Raw genomic sequence first — 23,196 nt, forward strand, 5'->3', positions numbered from 1 at the left:
TTCAGTTTTGTTCGCAAGTGGGGCGGCAGGGGGGTTTCCCCCTTGAATTTGAAGGGGAAAAATCAATTTAATGAGGGAATAAAGGATTTCCTTTAATAGAAACTTACTAATATAAAAAGCAGTCAGAAGGTAGTCGCTTCATTTACGTTCATTAACTTCTCAGTCTGCCTAGGGCTTTAGAATTCTTGAAATTGTTTTTTTTTCCCTTCCTTATTGTTTTGGTTTATTTCTGTTTTCTGTTGAAATGAGAATGCAGAACATTGGATGAACTTAAAATTTCTTATGCTATCTTTGAAAGTCCCACCATAGTTGCTTCTTACTTGTGTGTGACTTATGAGACGATAGGTCTTCTCTGGGGACTTCAGTTACTGAAGTAACCAGAAAATAATAATTTTTCATTTCACAAGGAAGCCACAAATCACAGACTAAAAAGAGGGCATTTTGGTGAGGCTCGAATTGTTTTTTTTACATAGTTTATTATTGAAGTTTTCTAACATATAAAGAAGAGGTAGAATATAATAGTGAACTCCCATGTATCCACCAACCCGTTTATATATAAATAACTAAAAGCCACTTCGTTTAATTTATAATTCTGCCCACTCCCCACATTCCCCTTATATCTGAAAACAAATCCCAGACTCTATATTTTCATCTATACATCTCAGTATCTCCAAAAGATAAGAACTCTAAAAAAATGATCACAATGCTTTTATCGTAAACACAATTAATAATAATTTCCTAATAATAATATCCAATTAAAACATAGTAATTTTTTTTTAACAGTTTGGTTTTTTTTTGAATCGGGATCCGAGTGAGGTTTCTACATTGTTACTGCTTGATAGGTCTCTGAAGTCCCTTTTCTCCTGTAGGTTCCCCCTCCAGTTAGCTCGTCTCTTTGTGTTTGATGAAGAAACCAGGTTGTTTATCTTGAATAGTTTCACATAAACTGACTTTTGATTTTTGCTAATTGTGTGCCTTTGGCATGCTTTAACGTTTTCCTGTGTTTTCTGTAAAGTGATAGTTGAATCCAGAGGCCTGATTGGATTCTACTTCAGCTATTTTGTCGTCACAGGACCACTTTGTAGGTGGTGGTATGCTCTTCTGTCAGGAGGAATGTAATACCTGGCTGTTTCTCTTTTATGATGTTAGCAGCTGGTCATATTTAGTAATCAGTAATGATACTGTGTCATTCCTTTATCACTTGTTAGCTGAATACTTTTATAAAGAGGAACTTCTCATCTATTCTTTGGCAGGATAAGTGCTTGATACTTTTTTTTTTTTCCTTTTTTTTAGCGTCAGAAGTTATTTATTCAGGCTTTTTTTCTGTACCTAATATTATTCGTTTTGCTCTAAGTCAATTAACTTGCAGAAACATAAACATTACTTTAAAGCACATAAAGAAAAATTAAAATGCTTTTTTTCATTTAATTTATCAGTTTATTTTAAACATCATGAATAATCTTTTTTTTATTGGAGTATAGTTGCTTTACAATGTTGTGTTAGTTTCAGATGTACAGCAAAGTGATTCAGTTATACATATATTCTTTTTTTTTAGAGTCTTTTCTCATATAGGTTATCACAGAATATTGAGTAGAATTCCCTGTGCTCTACAGTAGGTCCTTGTTGGTTATCTGTCTTATACATATGTAGTAGTGTGTATATGTTCATCCTAAGCGCCTCATTTATCCCTCCCCGCCACACTTCCCCTTTGGTAACCATAAGTTTGTTTTCCATATCTGTAAGTAGTGGGTGATTCTTTTATGTATTGAACAGAGTTCAAAATAAAGAGTGAGGCGTTTACTAGTATCCTCTGTTGTCGTCTTTTAAAAATATCATTATAAACTGATGGATTTACTCATATTTGTGTTTCAGTCAATTACAGTGATCACTCGATGCTCACATTGTCCCATCTATAGGCTATTCAGATTGACTTCTGAATCCTTTTGAATAACTCCACTAATCTTTGCAGTCTTTGCAACCTGGTATGACAAAATGTTCCAGACCCATCTTGTACATGTCCTGCCCCAGACCTGGATTCAGCCATTTCTCTGAGGAGCCCTGGTTCCTTTTAATGGGAATAGTATTAAGAAATCAGAATGTCAGTCTTGTGTGTACTAATTGCTAATGTGTGGGTCACTTTTCTAGGACAATTCTGTGCATACAGCTTAAAAAAAAAAAAAAAGGTTTTTTGGAAGATAAAATGCATTGTATGTTTATATTGATTATTCCAGTTCAAATTGGGTTTTTATTGAGCCTCTTCAATTTTACATTTTTATCTTTTCCCCTATGCCGAGCTAATACAGGATGATAAAACTATGATATTACATAATAACTCATTTGAATTATCCCATAATAAATACAGAACAGTCTCAGAATAGTAGTAGCACCACCAGTGTGATTCCTAAAAACAGCTGTTTGTTTGCCTTATGTAGTTCTCTTATGTATTTAGGGTGCATCACACTAGGGATTTACAGTCAAATTCTTGTGTTTTAAAGTTACTTGGAATGATTCTTTGTGTGGTTATGCCACCAAATGGATGCACACTTTCGTTCATTTGTTTCTTTTTATTTTTTGAGGTTACTTTAAAAAATTTTTATTTCTTAATTATATGAAATATTCACAGGTTTTAAAGACAAGCTGAAAAAGCAAGATATAGTCTAAGAAGTCTAGCTTGTACTCGTCAACACTCTACTCTATTCCTTCTTACCTATAGATAAACTTAAAAGAAGTCTTTTCATGCATGTCGGTCTAGATATGTTTCAGTGCGTATGTGTATATGTATGTGTGTTCACATGACCTCTTTGATAGAAGAATGATAAAAAGTACACTATACATGCCTTTCTCCACCTTGCTTTTTTTCTCTTTACATATACTAGCAGTTATTCCACATTGAAATATTTATTTTGTGGATATATCATAGAATAAATGCATACATAATTTTACTAGATATTGTTACAGTTCCCTCTGTAGTAGTTATACCATTTCGCATTCTCTCCAGCAGTGTATGAATGTACTTGGTTCCCCATAGCCTTGTCTACAGACTATGTTGTTAATGAAATGTTTCTCCTTGTCCCTGGTTAGCTTCCTTGTTCTGCAGTCTTTGAGAGCAGCATCTACTTTCATTTGTATTCGTGTTTGCAAGGCATATCTCTTTCTTTCAGTCTTTTATTCTGTCATTCTTTTTTTTTTATTAACATTAAAATTTTATTTATTTATTTATTTTTGGCTGTGTTGGGTCTTCGTTGCTGCGCGCAGGCTTTCTCTAGTTGTGGCGAGCGGGGGCTACTCTGTTGCAGTGCGTGGGCTTCTCACTGCGGTGGCTTCTCTTGTTGTGGAGCACGGGCTCTAGGCACGCAGGCTTCAGTAGTTGTGGCGTGCGGGCTCAGTAGTTGTGGCTTGCGGGCTCTGGAGCGCAGGCTCAGTATTTGTGACACACGGGCTTAGTTGCTCTGCAGCACGTGGGATCTTCCTGGACCAGGGCTTGAACCCGTGTCCCCTGCATTGGCAGGCGGATTCTTAACCACTGTGGCACCAGGGAAGTCCCAGTTCTCTCATTCTTTCATTCTTCCGTTCCTCCCTCGTTCCCTCCCCCCCTTCCTTCCTTCCCTGTAAATGTTCCTGGGGCTTAATATTTAAAATAAATACCTTGTAAATATCCTATAGTTTGAGTTGGGTCTTTGTTTTGTTTTTGTTGGTTTGTTTTGATTTTGGTTGTTTTAATCCAATTTGACACACTCTTTCAATTGGAATGTTTATACCATTTACCATTTAATGTAACTGTTGATACAGTTGGGTTTAAAGCTGCCATCTTAATATATGTTCCCATTTCTTTCTATTTCTGCCCTCTTTGAGGTTGACTGTTTTTAATGATTTTATTTTATTGGCTTATCTGTGTTCAAATAAAATTATACCCCTTAATGTATATTGTAAAAATCTTGCAGCAGTATACTTCCATGCCTTCCCCCTCCAGGCTTTTGTGCTTTTGTTGTCATACATTTTGTTTCTATGTATGTTATAAATGCTACAATATGTTACTGATATTTTTGCCCTAAACACTTTGATATATCTCAGATTAACAATAGCATATTTCTTTGATTTGTACACATATATTTACCTTTTTTACCATTCTTCATGTTTTGGATATCTATCCATAGTTTCAGCTGGTATCATTTTTGTTCCTGAATAACTTTAATGTTTCTTAGAGTATAATTCTGCTTATAATTAATTATCTTAGCTTTTCTTTGTCTGAAAAAGTCTTTATTTTATCTTCATTCTTAAAGTATTTTTGCTTGGAATAAGAATTCTAGGTTGAGAGTTCTTTTGGTTTTCAGTACCTGAAAGATGTCACTCTCTTATTTTCTGGACTGCATAGTTTCTGATGAAAAGTGATCTTTCATTCTTTGTTCCTCTGTACATAATATGTCTTCTCTGACTGGTTTTGAGATTTTTTTTTTTTTATCGCTGTTTTCACCAAATTGATACTGATGTGCCTTGGAATGGTGTACTTAATGTTTCTTCTGCTTGAGGTTTATTGAGATTCTTGGGACTGTGGGTTTATTTTCATCATATTTGGAGTTGTTTTGGTAATTCTTTCTCTTTTTTTTTTTTTTTTCCCAATGTTCTCCCCTTCTCACCCCCTTGGTTTCTGGGACTCCAATTGCATGTATTTTTGACTACTTAATATTGTCTTAGAGGTCACTGATGTGCCATTCTTATTTTTTTTCCTGTCCCCCCCCCTTTGTTTTATTTTGCATAGTTTCTATTGCTATGTCTTCAAGTTCACTGATCATTTCTTCTATAATATATATAATCTGCTTTTATTCTATGTATATATTTTTAATTTGAGGTATTATATTTTTCAGAATTAGTAGTTCCATTTGGGTCTTTTTAATATATATATATTTCACTTCTGTCCTCATCACGTTCATGTTTTCTTCTTACCTTCATGAGCATATGGAGCATATTTATAACAACTGTTTTTATGTCTTTGCTAATTCTGTCACCTGTGCCATTTCGGGGACTGCGTCTATTGATTAATTTTGTCCTGATTATATATTTGAAGGTCTTTCTGCTGTGGCTGGTGGAAACATGAATTGCTACCAGCCCTGTGTGTGGTAGGGAGTTTTTTGGCCTACTTCTTTCTAACATTCTTTTCCTGGTCTTAGGTAGTTTTTGCTCTTGCGTGACGCTGATCATTATTCAGCCAAAGACTCAGGGATACCCCTCTTCAGGTCTACAGAACTCAAGCTCTCTTTCTCTCTTTGTAGCTCCCTCCTCTGTGGTGCTTTGCTGTAGAAAGTATAGCTCCCTTGGCCTCCCTGAATTCTCATTCCTGTCTCCCTCAACTGCATGCAACCACCAGGCTCTATTTGGGTCTCTACTTCTCCTTGTACTGCAGTCTGGAAACTACCTCCTTGCAGTAATTGGGGGCAGATGTAGGGCTCTTCTAGTTTGTTTCCCATCTTTTACGGATTTTCGCACTGCGCTTCCTATTGTCCAGTGTCTGAAACCATTAACATATTATCTTGTTTTCTACTTGTTTAAGGTAAAAGAGTAAACCCAGTCTCAGATACACTGTCCTAATCTGAAGCAGAAGTCCTCTGAGTATAGTTTTAATTTGTATTTATATATGTTTTTAAAGGAGTGAAGGTAAACATCTGTTCACACATAACTGGGTAATTTGTTTATCTTCTTTTGAAGAGCTTTCTACTCTGTTAAATCCAACCCATTTTTCTGTGATATTGTTGGTCTTTTCATTCTCTATTTGTAGGTGTTTACATTTTAGGGATATTAACCCTTTCTCTGTAACATGAAATGCAAAGTTTCCCTTCAGTTTGTCATTTATTTATTTTTATTATATTTTGCTGTTGGTATCTTTTCTGAGACTCTGATATTATTATAATGAATTATTTTATCTCTAATTTTTTTTTTCTACTGGAGCACTGGGTTGTTATTGGGGAAGGGGGAGGATTCAGAAGTTGCTTTCACTGTGAGATGTATTCATAATAGTTGAGCTAAGAGATTCTGCTTTATTCAGGATTTTAAGTTTTTATATAGTGGAATGATATGATACATAAATGTTCTTCCAGGTAGCTATATGACCCATTCCCTACCTCTTTCAGAACTCTGCTCCAATGTTACTTTATAAGCACATCTATAAGCACCCTATTTAAAATTGTAACACTGTCACACACTTAGCCCCATTCCCTATTCCTGTCTTCTTTTTCTTCTTCTGCTTCTTATTTTCCCTTTACAGGAGTTACCACAATTTGACATAACATATGTTTTGCTACTTTATGTATAATCATGTGTCTTATCCCTAATATGCTGGTAGCATGAAGGCAAGGATTTGGGACTTTTAATAGTGCCTGGCACTATAGTAAGTGCTCAATTTGTATTGGTTAAATGATCAAATTTCTGTTCATGTAGGTTGTTTTGGCACAAAGTAAAAAGTGAATTGGAAGAGGAAGAGCCTGGAGAAAGAAGGTGTAAGGTGGCAGAAGCTTAGCTGAAGTGGTACCAGTGAGAATGAAATAGAAAAGGCTAAAGGAATGACATTAAAAAGAAGAAATGGGTCACCATCCTTGTTTGTTTTTATAATTATCAAGTAAAAAGGAAAAAATACTTTATTTGGATTATATTTTTAATATAGATATTTATAAAGCGAAATTATAGATTGAAAATGTCTGAGTAGATGTTATGACTTTTTTTGTTCTTACAAAACATTACTTAAAAAATACAAGCTATCTAGTGGAAGTCATGTTGTTTTTTCTGGTTAATTGTTTTTCTTTAATTTTTTTTTTTTTTTTTAGAGCTTTGCTTCCTGTTTTACATCACAAATCTAAGAAAGGACCCCCCCGTCAAGCCAAATATGCTATTCATTGTATCCATGCAATATTTTCTAGTAAAGAGACACAGTTTGCACAGATATTTGAGGTAAAGAGAAAAGTTTTTTGTTTGTTTCATGTTATAGTTAAAAAACAAATATGAATGATTTTATAGGATGTTCACATTTGGAGATGTATCATTTTATAGTTTATTTTCAGAATTTGAATTAGTATAATCAATATTGATGGGCGATTAAAATCAGAAAATATCTGATTATTCAGATGTTTAATGCTAACTCAGATTCCGAAATCAAACAGTTGTATAATATTTTTTTGACATTACTTTATACATTTAGTATTAAGAAACTGTTTTTCATTAGTAAGTAATTACATATAAAATCCTACTTACTGATAGTAGGTAGTAGATGATTATCAGTTTACAGATTTGAAAGTCAGATTTCTATATATGAGATACTACTGAAATGTGGGGTTCTATAAATCCATACTAATTTGTAATGTAAGGTAAATAAGTATAAGTTTGTACTTCAGTGACTGACATAATTTTATGTCAGATTAAAATGTGCCTTTTCCCTTGCAGAGCATTTGGTCCACACCAAAAGGTTCTTGATATTTTGGTGCTCTCCAGAATGTCTGTGGGCATATTTGGTCCATGCCAAATGGTTTTGGACAGGACCAGATATGAACAAATATCGAGGACCTTTGTGTGTAGACCAAGTGTCTTATGGATGTATTGGATAGGACCAAATGTCTACTGACCATCTTTTCAATATGTATTTTATATTATTTTTTCTGTACTTGGAATTACTATTACCCTTTCTAAGCATTGCAATTTCATTACAAGCTATTATAATCAGGGGCTGTCTTTAGCATTCTTCCTGCAAATAGAAGCTAAGCAGAAAATCTATAAAATCCTAACTTATAATTTTAGTTTAGGAGCTTTGAATGAAGTCAAAACAATTTGGAAATTATGCTGAAACTAACCCACCATAAATACTTAGACTTGTTATCTCTGTTTTAGAAATATTTATGCTAATTTTGTCATATTTTCATATATTATGTTAAAGACCTAAAGGAGGAAAAAAAGTTTTCTTTATTAAACAGCATCTTTGCTATAGATAGCAAATAGTAATATATTTCAAATTTGGGGGTGGAAATACTTTCTATAGTCTTTTTTTTAAATAAGAGGATGACTTCAATGAACTCATGTTGATTTCTAGAAAGCTTTTGTTTTTCTTGAATAATCTCCTTTTTGTTCCTTCCAATGATGTTGAGGAGGAGGATAATGCTGATAATAACTTGAATTTTTAGGGTACTTTTATTTTCATTTTTGATATCTTTTACTTATCTTTATGAGAACCTAACTGGTAATCCTTCTACTATGACATACAGGATTGGCTGGCTTTCTGAGAAAAGGTCTCATAGAGACATATGGCCTTTATGAGGTTACTGTTAATCGAGGGACTGGCCATTTATTTTGCTTTTTCAGAAATGATTTTATTATCTTACTGTGGAAAATTGTCACACATTATAATAAATGAATTGAAAAAAGTACACTATCAGGTATTTGTTTATAATGTAAACAACAAGTTATCACTTAGATGTGCAGTGGAGGTACTGAGGGAAGTCATCAAGAATAGCAAGAAGTAAACTCATTTAAGTATACTTTTGACTAAACTAAGCCTCTCATATTGCCCCATTGTGTTGGGAAGAACAGTTTTGTGTTGTTTTTCAAGCCTAGAATTCTTGGTGTTCAGTGTAGGAGGATAGAGCATCAATTCTTAATTAAAATGTGTCATTAAAATTTTTAATAGATAATATATTCACTTGCTTCAAAATCAAGAGATACAAAACAAATACCCAGTAATAAATACTAAAGAGTAAAGCGTTTTCTCTTTTGCTTCACCCCCATATCTCCAGCCACCCAGTTTCTTAGAGGCAGCCAATGTTACCAGTTTCTAATGTACTTTTCTGGAGAGATTTTATTCATATGCAAGTAATGTAAATACACAAAATACACACATATTTTGTCCCTTCCCCCTCTCCTTATGCCAATGATAGTATACTGTAGTCACTCTTCTGATTCTCCTATTTAAAAAATTTAACAATATATTTTAGGTATCAATTTATGTGAGTATATAAGGAGCCTCATTCTTTTGTCATGGCAAAATGAATATTAATGGCTGGGTTTCCTATTAGAATAATAAAAATAATTTTATTAGTTATGGTACTTAATATTTGATGCTATAAAAATCCACAAAAATCCATGTGACTGTACATAATAAAACTTATTTCTTGGTCCTGAAAAAAGTCTAATTGGGTGCTTTGATTGTATTCTAATCAGTGGCTTAGGCACACAGACCCTTTTTGACTAGTGGCTTCTCTTTGAGTCCCACTGGATCCTTGGTATTAAGACAGCCAGTGAGTAAAGAGAGAGAATGTGGAGAAGAAACATTGCTCATATCTGCCTCAGTACAGGCATGGCATACCTCACTTTCATTCCCATTCTGGTAACCAGAACTTATTCACATCCTCACCTAACTGCACATATAGGCATCCTTGAATGGAAGTGGATATTGGTGAGCCTTAGCAGTCTCTAACATACTTATATATGTGTTCATAAAATATATGATACATAATATGATTCTTCATGCTGAAATGTTCTTTACGTAACCTCTAAAATATAACTTGGGCAAAACTGAAAATATTTAAATATGATGCCTTCTACATAAATAACCTATAAAAGTTTAAATGTAAGCTTGAGCTACTACTTAAACCATGTATTGGAACTTTTGTAGTTTTTAATATTTGAAGGTGAAATATGTGAACAGCTTATTTGCATGTTTATGGAGTTGATCATTTTCCTTTCCTCATTTTCAGCCTCTGCATAAGAGCCTGGATCCAAGCAACCTGGAACATCTCATAACACCGCTGGTTACTATTGGTCATATTGCTCTCCTTGCACCGGATCAGTTTGCTGCTCCTTTGAAGTCTTTGGTAGCTACTTTCATTGTGAAAGATCTTCTCATGAATGATCGGGTAATTTTTATTTTTTAGTGGTGTGTTCTTCATAATGCTATCTTCTAAAATTTTATGCATCAAAGAGAGAAGTGAAATGATGTAAATAACACTTCAATTTGGCTGACTTATTTTAGGTTTTCCTATCTTTTTAACATGCTGTATCTCCATTGTAAGTGAAACAACATTGAAACATCTCTTTAGTTGAGCATAGGACTATGACCTGGAATACTTTCCTTCATAAATACAAAACATTACCTGATTCTGTCTATTTTAACTTTATGGGGGTTTAATTTTTATAATGACATCTTTTTTAAAAAATGTGAAGACTGACAGGTTAGTTTATAATATGGTTGTTATGATAGTAGTTGTTGCATTTCATGCATACAAGAGAGAATTAAAAGAGCCTTGGGAGAAAACATTGGGAAAGAAATAGTGATTTTCTCTGTCTCCAGTATGTGAGTATTTGGGGTAGGGCATGACATGTTGGGTCTTAGAGAATTGACCCCTTACAGTTACGTGGAGTTTTATGCACGTCTTTGTGTTTTTAGATATATACACATATGTGTGAAAAGAAAACCTTAAAACTAGGATTTTCAGAATGATAAATGAGCATTGGCTTCAGTTTGAAGTCACCAGCTGCATTAGCCCCCTAACAAGAGAGTAGGCCTGTCCTTTTGAAGCTTTGAAGCCAAGCATTCACTTCTCTCTGGCTATGAAAGCTCTAGACGGCATCTTCTTCCAATAGAAGATTGTTTTCTGCATTGAAAATCTGTTGTTTAGCATAGCTACCTTAATTAATGATCTTAGCTAGATGTTCTGGATAACTTGCTGCAGCTTCTGCATCAGTACTTGCTGCTTCACCTTGTACTTCTATGTCATAGAGATGGCTTCTTTCCTTAAATATTATGAACCAACCTCTGCTAGCCTCAGATTTTTCCTCTGCAGCCTCCTCACCTCGCCAGGTCTTCACAGAATTGAAGAGAGTTAGGGCCTTGCTCTGGATTAGGCTTTGCCTTAAGGGAATGTTGGGCTGGTTTGATTTCCTCTCCAGTCCACTAAAACTTTCTCCATATCAGCAATAAGGGTGTTTTGCTTTCTTATCATTACGTGTTCACTGGAGTAGCACTTTTAATTTCCTTCAGGAACTTTCCCTTTGCATTCACAACTTGGCTACCTGGCACAAGTGGTGTAACTTTCAGCTGATTGCAGCTTTTGACATGCCTTCGGCACTAAGCTTGATCATTTCTAGCTTTTGATTTAAAGTGAGAGATGTGCAATGCTTTCTTTCACTTGAACACTTTATAGAGGCCATTGTAGGGTTATTAATTGGCCTAATTTCAGCATTGTTGTGTCTCAGGGAATAGGGCGGCCTGAGGGAGAGGGAGAGAGATGGGGGAATGGCCAGTCTGTAGAGCAGTCAGAACACACACATTTACTAATTAAGTTCACTATGATATGTGGGAGTGGTTCATGGCACCTCAGAACAGTTAAAATAGTATCATTAAAGATCGCTGATCGGGCTTCCCTGGTGGCACATTGGTTGAGAGTCCGCCTGCCGATGCAGGGGACACGGGTTCGTGCCCCGGTCTGGGAGGATCCCACATGCAGCGGAGCGGCTGGGCCCGTGAGCCATGGCCGCTGAGCCTGCGCGTCCGGAGCCTGTGCTCCGCAACGGGAGAGGCCACAACAGTGAGAGGCCCGCGTACCGCAAAAAAAAAAAAAAAGATCGCTGATCACTTATCACCATAACAAATGTAATAATAATGAAATCATTTGGAATATTTCAAGAATTATGAAAATGTGGCACAGAGACATGAAGTGAGCAAATGCTGTTGGAAAAATAGCACTGATGGACTTGCTTGACACAAACCTTCAATTTGTAAAAAATGCAGTATCTGTGAAGCATAATGAAACAATTTTTGTCTGTATACAAAAAGTATGTCAGACAGCTGGGTCACAGTAAAAAAAAAATACTGTATATTTAGAGTGTAATTAGAACTACAGCAAGAGAGGAAAGAGAATATGAAACAGAAATAGTATTTGAAGTGATAATGCCAGAAAATTTTTCAAAATTTATGAAAGACGTCAAAGCTGTACATTCAAGATCAGGTAGAAGCCCCAAATAGGATAAATATAACACAAAGCACACCCAGATACATCATAGTAAAACTGGAACCAATCAAAATAGAAAAGATTAAAAGCATTTACAGCAAAAAGACAGAAAACCTTCAAAGGGATAAGACTGTCACTTGACTTCAAAAGAAAAGATAAGAAAATGGAAGATAATGGAATAATATCTTGAAATTATCGAGTGGAAGAAATGTATTAATCTAGAATTCTAAACCTGGAGAAAATATCCTTTAAAAAGGGAAGGCAAGGGCTTCCCTGGTGGTGCAGTGGTTGAGAGTCCGCCTGCTGATGCAGGGGACACGGGTTCGTGCCCTGATCGGGGAGGATCCCACATGCTGCAGAGCGGCTGGGCCTGTGAGCCATGGCCACTGAGCCTGCGCGTCCAGAGCCTGTGCTCCGCAACAGGAGAGGCCACAACAGTGAGAAGCCCGCGTACCGCAAAAAAAAAAAAAAAAAAAAAGGGAAGGCAAAATAAAGACATTTTCAGACAAACAAAAACTGGAAGAGTTCATTAGCAGTTATCCCAGCTAAAAGAATTTCTACTTTAATTCTTTGGGTAGAAAGCAAATTATCACAGAGGCAAAACAGAGTAAAAAACAAGAGAAAGAGGAAAATATGTTGGTAAGTCTAAATAAATATTAACTGCATAAAATTAGAACAGTAATGGTCCTGTGTGAACAAGAGCACAGTAAGCATCAGAGTATAAAGGGAGTTGATGTATTTTAAGTTTTCTTAGAATACTGAACCTACTACTGTTCTGAAAGTTTAAGACAGAATTATTGAAATTGGCCTTCAATAAGTTAAGGCCACTACTCTCTAGGACAACTACTAAAAGAATAGGAAAATATAAAACGAATAAGCCAGTAAAGAGGAGAATGGAATAAAAATATTTTACCAAAAATAAGGCAAGAAGAAGATGAAAATGAACACAGAACTGATAGAACAAACTGAAAAAGCATCAGGTGGCAAATTTTTATTTTATTTTATTTTTTGGCCAGTTTTTAAAAAAATTAATTATTTATTTTTGGCTGCCTTGGGTCTGTTGCTGTGTGCGGGCTTTCTCTAGTTGTGGCGAGCAGGGGCACTCTTCATTGCGGTGCGCGGGCTTCTCATTGTGGTGGCTTCTCTTGTTGCGGAGCACAGGCTCTAGGCATGCGGGCTTCCGTAGTTCCGGCACGCGGACTCAGTAGTTGTGGCTTGCGGGCTCTAGAGCACAGGCTTAGTAGTTGTGGCACATGGGCTTAGTTGCTCTGCGGCATGTGGGATCATCCTGGACCAGGGCTTGAACCCGTGTCCCCTGCATTGGCAGGTGTATTCTTAACCACTGGATCACCAGGGAAGTTCCTCAGGTGGCAATTAATCCTAATCACTATTTACATAACATGTAAGCAGAATATGCTAATTAAATACAAAGTTGACAGAAAGTTTGTCAGAACTGGGTTGTGTACAGTTCTATATATGACATTTAGAAGTCTTCAAGTCTTCTATTAGTTACTGTTACTCTGTCTTTTCCCCCTGAGATTGGGAATGGGATAAAAATATCCACTATCACCACTTGTGTTGTTTTGAAGGTTCTGGCCATTCTAGGAGGAAGAAAGAGAAATAAAATCCATTAAGAATGAAGGAAAAAAAAAAAGCTGTTATTACTATGAACGGAGAAAACCTAAAAGAATGCAAAAGTTAATAGAATTAAAAATTGTCTTTAACAAGGTCCCTGGATTCAAAGTCAGTATAAAAAAGAAGTAACTTTATATTTCTATGCCAATAATAAACAGTTAGAAAATAAATATTAAAAATTACATTTACAGTAACATCAAAAACCGTTAAATGCCTAGGAATATACTTAAGAAAGGTAAGCAATACCTCTACACAGATGTTTAAGAAACATTCCTCAGTGAAGTTAAAGGCCACCTAAGGTATATACTGTCTTCATGAAATGAAAAGGTCAGTATTATAATACCATGGAATGGGATGGTGATACTATAATGATGACAATTATCTGCAGATTTACAGTTCAATACAATATGTATCAGAATTCTAGCCAGATGTGTGTATATGTTGGCATAGAGTGGTATAGGGAGAAGCGACAAGCTGATTGTAAGATTTCAATAGAAATGCAAAAGGCATAGCCAAAATCATCTTGAAGAAGAGGAAGAAGATGATGATGATGAAGTAGTCGTAGTAGGAGGAGGAACAGCAGCAGCAGAAGTCATCATTAAAGACATTTGGAGGACTTAAGCTACTAGATATCACACCTTGTTATAATAATTAAGAAAGTATGAAACATAATCGATTATATACATATGATTTAGAACAAAAGTAACAGTAACATCCTGGAGAATTTCCTAATATTGGATTTGGCAGTGTATCCCTACATGAGAAATCAAAAGCACAAACACTAAAAAAGTAAAAACCAAAAACATAAATTGCACTTCATCAAAATGTAAAACTCTTGTGCATCAAAGGGCATTATCAAGAAAGTGAAACCATCAACAAAATGAAGAGGAAACCTACTGAGAGAAAATATTTGCAAATCATGTATCTGATAAGGGGTTAATATCCGTATTATATAAATGACACATATAACTCAATAGCAAAAAAACAATTTGATTAAAAAATAGGCAGAGAGGGCTTCCCTGGTGGCGCAGTGGTTGGGAGTCCGCCTGCTGATGCAGGGGACGCGGGTTTGTGCCCCAGTCCGGGAAGATCCCACGTGCCACGGAGCGGCTGGGCCCGTGGGCCGTGGCCGCTGGGCCTGCGCGTCCGGAGCCTGTGCTCCACAGTGGGAGAGGCCACGGCAGTGAGAGGCCCGCGTACCACAAAAAAAAACAAAAACAAAAACAAAAAAAATAGGCAGAGACATTTTTCCAAAGAAGATAAACAAATCATCAACAATTATATAAAAGGTGCGCAACATCAGTAATCATCAGGGAAATGCAAATCAAAACCACAATAAGATAGGACCTCACTCCTGTTAGATTGGCTAATATAAAAAAGACAAATAACAAGTGTTGGTGAGGATGTGGGAATATAAATTGTTGGTGGTGGGAATGTAAATTGATATAGCCACCATGAAAAACAGTATGGAGAATCTTCCAAAAATTAAAAATAGGAAAAAAAAGTGATAAATAGAAGTACCATGTGATCCAGTAATTTCACTTCTGAGTATTTATCTGAAGGAAATGTGAATACTAACTCAAAAAGATACCTGCACCCCCATGTTCATTGTATCATTATTTACAATAACCAAGACATAGAAGCAACCTAAATGTCCATCTGTTGGGTGAATGGATAAAGAAAAAGTGGTGTATATATACAATGTAATATTATTCAGCCATAAAAAAGAAGAAAAAATCTTGCCATTTGTGACAACACTGATGGACCTTGAGGGCATTATGCTAAGTGAAATAGAGAAACATAAATACTGTGTGATCTTTCTTACACACGGAATCAAATCTAAAAAACACTGAATAACAACAACAATAACAAAACCCTCCAAACTCATAGATACACAGAACAGATTGGTAGTTGTCAGGGGCAGGGGATGGCTGATGTGCAAAATGGGTAAAGGGAGTCTTCTAAAGGTACAGTTAGAAAATAAATAAGTCAAGGAATGTGATGTACAGCATGGTGACTATAGTTATTAATACTGTATGGTATATTTGAAAGTTTCTGCTGAGAGAGTGTATTTGAAAAGTTCTCATCACAGGAAAAAGAAATTGTAACTGTGTGGTGATGGGTGAAAACTAGACTTATTATGGTGATCATTTCATAGTGTATGGAAATATTGAATCATTGTACATCTGGAACTAATATGTTATATGCCAATTATGTGTCCTTTTTTTTGGGGGGGGGGTGTATGCGGGCCTCTCACTGTTGCGGCCTCTCCTGTTGCGGAGCACAGGCTCCGGATGCGCAGGCTCAGCGGCCATGGCTCACGGGCCCAGCCGTTCCGCGGCATGTGGGATCTTCCCAGACCGGGGCACGAACCCGTGTCCCCTGAATTGGCAGGCGGGCTCTCAAATACTGTGCCACCAGGGAAGCCCTATGTCTCCTTTTTTAAAAAAAGAATTATCAATTTGAAAAAAAAAGTGAAAAGTGAACGTACAGAATGGGAGAAAATATTTGCAAATCATATATCTGATAAGAGACTTTCATCTAGACTCTATAAAAGAACGATTACAACTCAACAAAAAGACAACCCAATTTTTTTAAATGGGCAAAAGACCCAAATAGTCATTACTATTAATAGTTGCTATTGTAATAGCTTTTTCTTTTTATATTTTTGTATTGTTTTGTATTTTGTAAGGTATGTTCATTGTTTTTTTAGACATGATGCTATTTGCACATTTGATAGACCATGTTATAGTGTAAACATAACTTTTCTATGCATTGGTAAACCAAAAAAATTGTGTAACTTATTTCATTGCAATATTTGCTTTCTTGTGGTTGTTTGGAACCATACCTGCGGTATCTCAGAGGTATACCTGTTTCAGCCTGCTCACGCTTCAGTTTTTTTTTCTTCTGACCCATCTTTGAATTTACTCATTCTCTCCAGATTTGTCTAATCTTATGTTAAACCTATAAATATGAATTCTTAATTGCAGTTTTAATATATTTTTATTCTGTAATTTCCTTTAGTTTTTAAATATAGGTTTTGTTCCCTGACGAAATTCTTTTTCTTATCATTTAATCCTTGAACAGCTTTAATTATGTTAAAGTTTATGTGTGTTAGCCTCAATATCTGGATCTCCAGGGGCTCTTTTTCTCTTGTCTGTTTTTCGCTTGATTTTTGGTCAAGTCTTATCTTGCACATGTTATTTTTGATTGAGCTGTAGACTTTGTGAACAAAAAATTGTAGAGATAATTTGAGGCTCTGGATGATTTTATAATTCTTCCAAACAGGATTTATTTTTGCTTCTGACAGGCAGTTGAGCTACTGTCAGATCACATTCATTCAGTCAAGACTGCAGTGATTGGAAGCTAGCCTTCAGTTTTTGACAGGCTCATTCTTTTTCTGGTCACTTTTATGTCTAGGATGTTTTTATTTGGGATCCCCCCACAAGTCTAGGGTGTTTAACAAGGACTCTACTCTTTATTGAACTCAGAATTCCACTTTTTTTTCCTTCTACCTCTGTGACAGTGATGAAAACATTGCTCAACCTTTTAACCTTTTTCACTTTCAAAATCAGGCATCATATATATAAGAAAAGCAGTTTTAGTGCCAGACTCAAATCTCTTGATTATTCTCCTCTTTTGAAACTTTGCCTGCAAAGATTCAACACCCATGAATTCTTAGCACCTGGTTTTATTATTCTCCAAACTTTTCTTCCTGTTTCTTTCCTGCCCCAGGTAACCACTTTGTTGAATTTTGGTTTATTATTCCCTAACTAAAACAAAACACCACTTTACCATATATTCATCTCTAAACATGTACTTGTTTAATTTTGCTTGTTCTTGAAGTTTATAAGAGTTATTTTATACCGTATATATTCTTGGGTGACTTGATATTATCATTATGGATATGTTTCTTAGAATAACCCTTGTTGTCAAATCTAGCTGTAGTTCATTCATTCATTACTCTGTATTATATCACTGTGTGAAATGTCTCTTATTCTCCTAATGGACATTTGGAGTATTTCCATTTCTTTCCTCTTTTGAACAGTGCTCCTGTGAATTTCTTATAGAGGCCTTCTGATGCATATGAGCACAGATTTCTCCAGGTTACATTCACAGGAGTGATATAGTGATGAACATCAGTTTGTACACATATTTAACTTTTCACTTTATTGCTGAAATATTTTTGAAGATGGTTGTTAAAACTTATTTTCCTCTCAGCAGTGTATAACACACATTATTGTCAGATTTCTTAATTTTTGCCCGTTTAATTAGATATAAAACAGTGTCTCAGTATAGTCTTAATTTGCATTTCCCTGGTTACTAAAAAAGTTTATATGTCTAGTCATCATTCATGTTGCCTCCTTTCTGAAATTCCTTTTCATGTCTTTTGCTTTTTTTTCTTGGGTTGTCTTTTTCTCATAGGTAATCTTTACACACACTAATATTTTTTCAGGTACATGTTGAAGTATGTTCATAAAATGCATAAAATCTCATTTATGGTGTGTCTTTTTACTCCCTTCATTGTGTCCTTTGAACAAAAATTATTAATTTTAATTTAACTACATTTATCATTCTTTTGTAGTTAATGCTTTTATATCTTGTTTAACAAATCATTTCCTATGCCATTGTCATAAAAATAGTCTCCCATATGTTCTAAAAGTTTTAAAGTTTTCTTTTCACACATAAAAATTTTAATACATCTGGAATTGATTTGTTTGCTTTTTCTTGTATGCTGTGACTTAAGGATTCCATTTCTTTCTACTCTCCATTAGGGTAACCAACTTTCCCAGCAGAATTTATGGAATGATCTCTCCTTCTTCCAGTCATCTGCAGTGCTAACATTCATATCATACACGGCCTCTATTCTTTCCCATTGCTTTGTTTGCTCATCTACAATTTTCTTTCATTAAAGTTTTATAATTTTCTCTGTAAAGAAAATTTAAATATTCCTCTTACACAACTTTGTTAGGTATTTCAGTTTTTAAAATTATTTTGTTTTGTGGTGGATTTGGGGAATTATTTTGTAGTTTTTAATCTCATATCATCTTGTCTTGCTAAACTCTTTTCTCTTTAGTTTTCATCATAGTTATCAGAAAGGCCAATTTTGATTTTTTTAATCCTTAAATATTTTATCTCTGTGTATTTCCTTATATTTCTATATGTATTTCCTGTACTTACCTTTTTTCATCTCAGCTTCATCTGTCAGTTTTTGAAAGAGGTATATTCAAGTCTACTGCTGTGATGATGAAGTTTTCGACGTTCTTTTTTTAAAAAATCATTTTTGTTTTGGTTTGTTTTGATATTAAACTGCTAGTTTTACAGATGTTCATGAATTTTATATCTTATGTAAGATTAAAGAGAAGTACATCAATATCCTTTTTATATTAGTATCCCATATAAATCCATATCCTGTTTAAATGCTTTTAGATCTTGACTAGTGTATTTGTCCATTAGTTTTAGATTTTTTTCTGTCTTTGGTTGTGTTGCATCTGTTGTGGTTTCATTTATTATTTTTGAACCTCTCTATTGGTCTTACTTATGATAACTTTTTTGTTTGAACCTGTCTGTTGGTCTTACTTATGATAACTTTTTTGTTTTCTATTTGTAATAATTTATGCTGATTGAATTTTCTTGTGAATTAAATATTTTAGTGGAGTGCATCTTCGAATAATTTGTTCAAAATGGCTTGTAATTTGGAAGCTTTCTCTCTGATTTCTGAAAATATTTTCCTCCTCATTCTTGAAGATTAGAATTCTATTTTTCAAGTCACTTGGCTAACAGAAAATTCAGAATGTTGTTTTTTGGTGTGTAAAGAAATCTGAAGTTGATATGGTTCTTGTTTCTTTTTTGGTAGGTTCCTCCATGCAAGCTTTGAGATTTTTTGGATATTCTTAGTTCAGAAATTTCATCAGTATGTTTCTAATGAGATCCTTATTTCATTATTTTCACTTCACACTTTGAAGGCATTTCTCAGCTGAAGAATTAATTCTTAAGCTGTTTGTAAATAGCTCTGTTTGGGGAGTTTGCCTTCTGGATGTTTGCTACCTATCCTGTTGCCTAAGGGTTACCTGAGGTGCTTTTTGATTTGTTTCCAACTGGAAATTACTCATGTCAGGTCGAGGTAAAAATGGGACCTCCAGTGTTCCAAGATTGGGTTCAGCTCTTTTGTCACCTTATTTAATTTCCTGGCTGCTACTGTAAATTCACATTTCTTAATACCTTCAGCTTATCATCTCAGGGTTATACTATGATTGTGCTAAAAAAAAAAAAGGCTTTTTGGAGGGTGTTTCCTTCTGTGCTTTTCTGGAGTTGTAAGCCCTCTTAGCTCTGTTAATATTTTTTTACTGTATATTTTGCTTTTCGAAATTTTTCTTTGGTTTTTTGGGGGGCCCCTTTTGTTTTCGGCCCAGCTAACTGGTGTGTGTTTACGTGCATGTGCGTGTGTGTGTGTGTTGCCATTTTGGTGGGATTTAAATAGGAAGACACTAATGTATGTTTTCTGTTACTTCTGCAAACCTTTATAATTGTTCCTTGCTCAAGATGTTTTGCAGATACCTTTTCCTTCATCATTTATGACCTATAGCTGACCCTTGAGCAACATGGAAGTTAAAGGTGCCAGCCCTTTGTGTCGTGGAAAATCCTAATGTAATCTGTAGTCAGCTCTCTGTATGTGGTTCCTCCCTATCCACGGGGCATTTCTGATTCAATCAGCTGTGGATTGTGTATTACTGTAGCAGGTGTACATTTAAAAATCTACATATAAAGTGGACCTGTGCAGCTGAAACTTGTCTTGTTCAAGGGTCATCTGTACACTTTTTGGCTCCATTGATTTTTATCTTAGTCCTTGCCAACTGCTTTAAATAATTGAAACAGTAGATTAAAGGGGATTGAGTAAGGAAGTATATATATAAGTGGTTAAAGTTGGGCCTATCACACACCTACAAAGAACCAGCTGGTGATGGATGTATAAGGTTCATTTGTGGTGCTAGTGAAGACAGGCCTTTCAACCTTTTTGAGTAAGTAACAGAAAACATAGTCATATATAATGACTGTTGTTGCAGAAGATAAAAATTTCATTCATTCACTAAATATTAATTACACATGAGAATGTGTATTTGTGTTTTAAAGTCCTTAATTTTTGTTTAGCTTCCAGGAAAAAAGACAACTAAGCTTTGGGTTCCAGATGAAGAAGTTTCACCTGAGACAATGGTCAAAGTGAGTGATATGCATAGATCTGTTGATTTTAATATATTTAATATACTGTATTATGATTATAGGTGTTAAAATGTCTGTTCCTGTTATAAAGATACAGCTGTTAAAATCATTCAGGTTTTTATATTTATTGTATGACATTATCCTCTGTGCTGTGAGAGTGTAGGGCAATAATGAGAAACTTGAGGCCTGTGGGCAGCTGCACATATGTAGTTTGGAAAACAAAGTTTGAAAACTTTCTCTATGTTGCTGCTTCTTAGATATCCACCTTTTAATGGGAGAAGGCAGTGCTGGTTTTCTTAGGTACATTCTCCTATTCAGCAAAGATGGTCGTCCAGGTTTTAAGACTGTTCGTCTTTTCCATGGGATTTGATATACTTTTTTATTTTTATTAAAGAAAATTCAACCTGTAATTTCTTGAATTAGGAGTTATGGGTAAAAGGATTGCTCATCACAGCTGTAAAGTATTGCTTTACTAAAACTGTCTGTACTCCGTAATGTAGACCTCATATCAAGCCACTGCCCAAGGTGTAAAGGCCAGGAACAAATATATTAAATATTGTTTTTCTAATTATAATTTCTTGCAGATCCTTTCATTGTATGTGTATTTGTTTATGTTTCATATTGTGAACTACTTCGTCACATTATTGCAGCTTCTGATTCTGATACTATTTCTCCAGACCTGTAGGGCAGTCTTTCCTTTAGCATCATTGAATGATGCTTGAAAATTTTGAGTTCCAGTATAAACCTGTTTTCTCAGCTTTGGTCTCAAGCAGCAGTTTTGTATAATTGGGCAGCACTGCACTAGAAGGCGGGCCGCCTGCGCTTAAGTTCATGGTTACAAAGTGGCCCAGGAAGAGGATCTTAAGACTGATAGCCACATGCCACTGTTCAAAACCCATTTAGCTCTGGAGCCTCAGATCTGTAAAAATTAAGATAATATGTGAAAAAGAGATAATATGCACCCCTTTGAAAGGACTGTTGCAAGCCTTAGAGGCAATAACAGGTTTTAAAGTACTAAGTACTTCATAATTGTCAAATGCAGTACAAATGTAAGGTGGTATCAACTCTTAGACACAAAAGATCGAATATAATTTTCAGTCGGGATCTTTCTGGACTAGGGAAGTTAGCACGATTTTACTATGGGTTCTAAAGGGTAAAGTGTTTGTTGGGGAAACATTTTTTAAAAAGCAAAAAGAACCAGTTTTTAGATAAATCGTTCATTTGTCAACTACCTGGGGGTGAGACATCTTTAATTTAAAACATTCAAAAAGTTATCTTCACACATGCAGAAAAAAATAATTTTTTTCTTTCCTTTTCTTAAAAAATATCTGTTAAAAACATTTCTTCATTCTTTTTCAGGGCTGATACAGAATTTCTTTAAATGGTAGCAATGTTTTATTTGTCAATTTGTATTTTAAATAGATTCAGGCTATTAAAATGATGGTTCGATGGCTACTTGGAATGAAAAATAATCACAGTAAATCAGGAACTTCTACTTTAAGATTGCTCACAACAATACTGCATAGTGATGGAGACTTGACAGAACAGGGGAAAATTAGGTATGTAATTACAACTTCAGAGTTCTTTGGATTACACACTATTTTAATGTGGTGTAATTGTTGAATGATGGTTTCTTTTTTAAAAGATAATTAATATTGCTTTGTAGGTATGCATATATTTTTATTGTAATACGCTTTTGTATAGTGGTTATTTCAAAATGACAGTCTCATGTCTAGTGCAAGGTACTGCTGTGCAATCTTAAGTATTTTAAACAATAGATGTTTACTGTTTTGAATATCTAATGTGAAAATGTTACTGTACCAATCAATAACTGATGTTTTACATTCTTGTTAATGTCTAAAGCTAAAAGAACAGAGTGGATAGAAGGCAACTTACTGAATCTGTTTCCAGAGGTATAAATATATGCAAATGTGAAAACTGCACTTGATGCAAATTTTAAAAAATACACATACCTTTTTGTTTGTTTTATTTTGTTTTCTTTGAAAGATGTATAGTATAGTGACTGAAAACATGAGCTCTGGAGCCCAGATTCAAATCCTGGCACCGCCTCTTAGCAGCGAGGTGCCTTTCAGCAAGTTACTTTAACCTCTCTGTACCTCAGTTTCCTCATCTATAAAACAGAGATAATGATTACGCCTATCTCGTCTAGCTGTTATGATAATAAATAAGTTAGTATATTTAATGTATTTAAAACACTGCCCAGCACATAGTAATTAGAAGTATTGATGGTGGTAGTGGTTATTATGTCAAGGTTAGCTAAAATTTAGAAGTTTGTCCTCTGTGAAAACACAAGTGTCATTTATTGTCTCTTATTGGTAATAAAACATGTGAGAATAACTTCCCC

At 35.0% G+C, this 23,196-nt stretch overlaps 1 protein-coding gene across 9 annotated transcripts in view; it reads left to right on the forward strand.

Annotated features, from left to right (window-relative positions):
* Positions 1-23,196, forward strand: part of PDS5B (PDS5 cohesin associated factor B) — a 197,207-nt gene that overhangs the window by 137,015 nt on the left and 36,996 nt on the right. For all 9 annotated transcript variants that reach the window (XR_012327578.1, XM_033843432.2, XM_073795032.1 and 6 more), the window contains 4 exons: positions 6,813-6,936; positions 9,726-9,884; positions 20,763-20,831; positions 22,254-22,390. Coding sequence is in view for 8 of the 9 variants with exons in the window: in XM_033843432.2 (XP_033699323.1) it covers positions 6,813-6,936; positions 9,726-9,884; positions 20,763-20,831; positions 22,254-22,390 (489 nt within the window). In the remaining variant the exon portion in view is untranslated. The remainder of the gene's footprint in view (positions 1-6,812; positions 6,937-9,725; positions 9,885-20,762; positions 20,832-22,253; positions 22,391-23,196) is intronic.

This window comes from Tursiops truncatus, chromosome 18 (assembly GCF_011762595.2).
Source record: "Tursiops truncatus isolate mTurTru1 chromosome 18, mTurTru1.mat.Y, whole genome shotgun sequence".
Lineage (NCBI taxonomy): Eukaryota > Metazoa > Chordata > Mammalia > Artiodactyla > Delphinidae > Tursiops > Tursiops truncatus.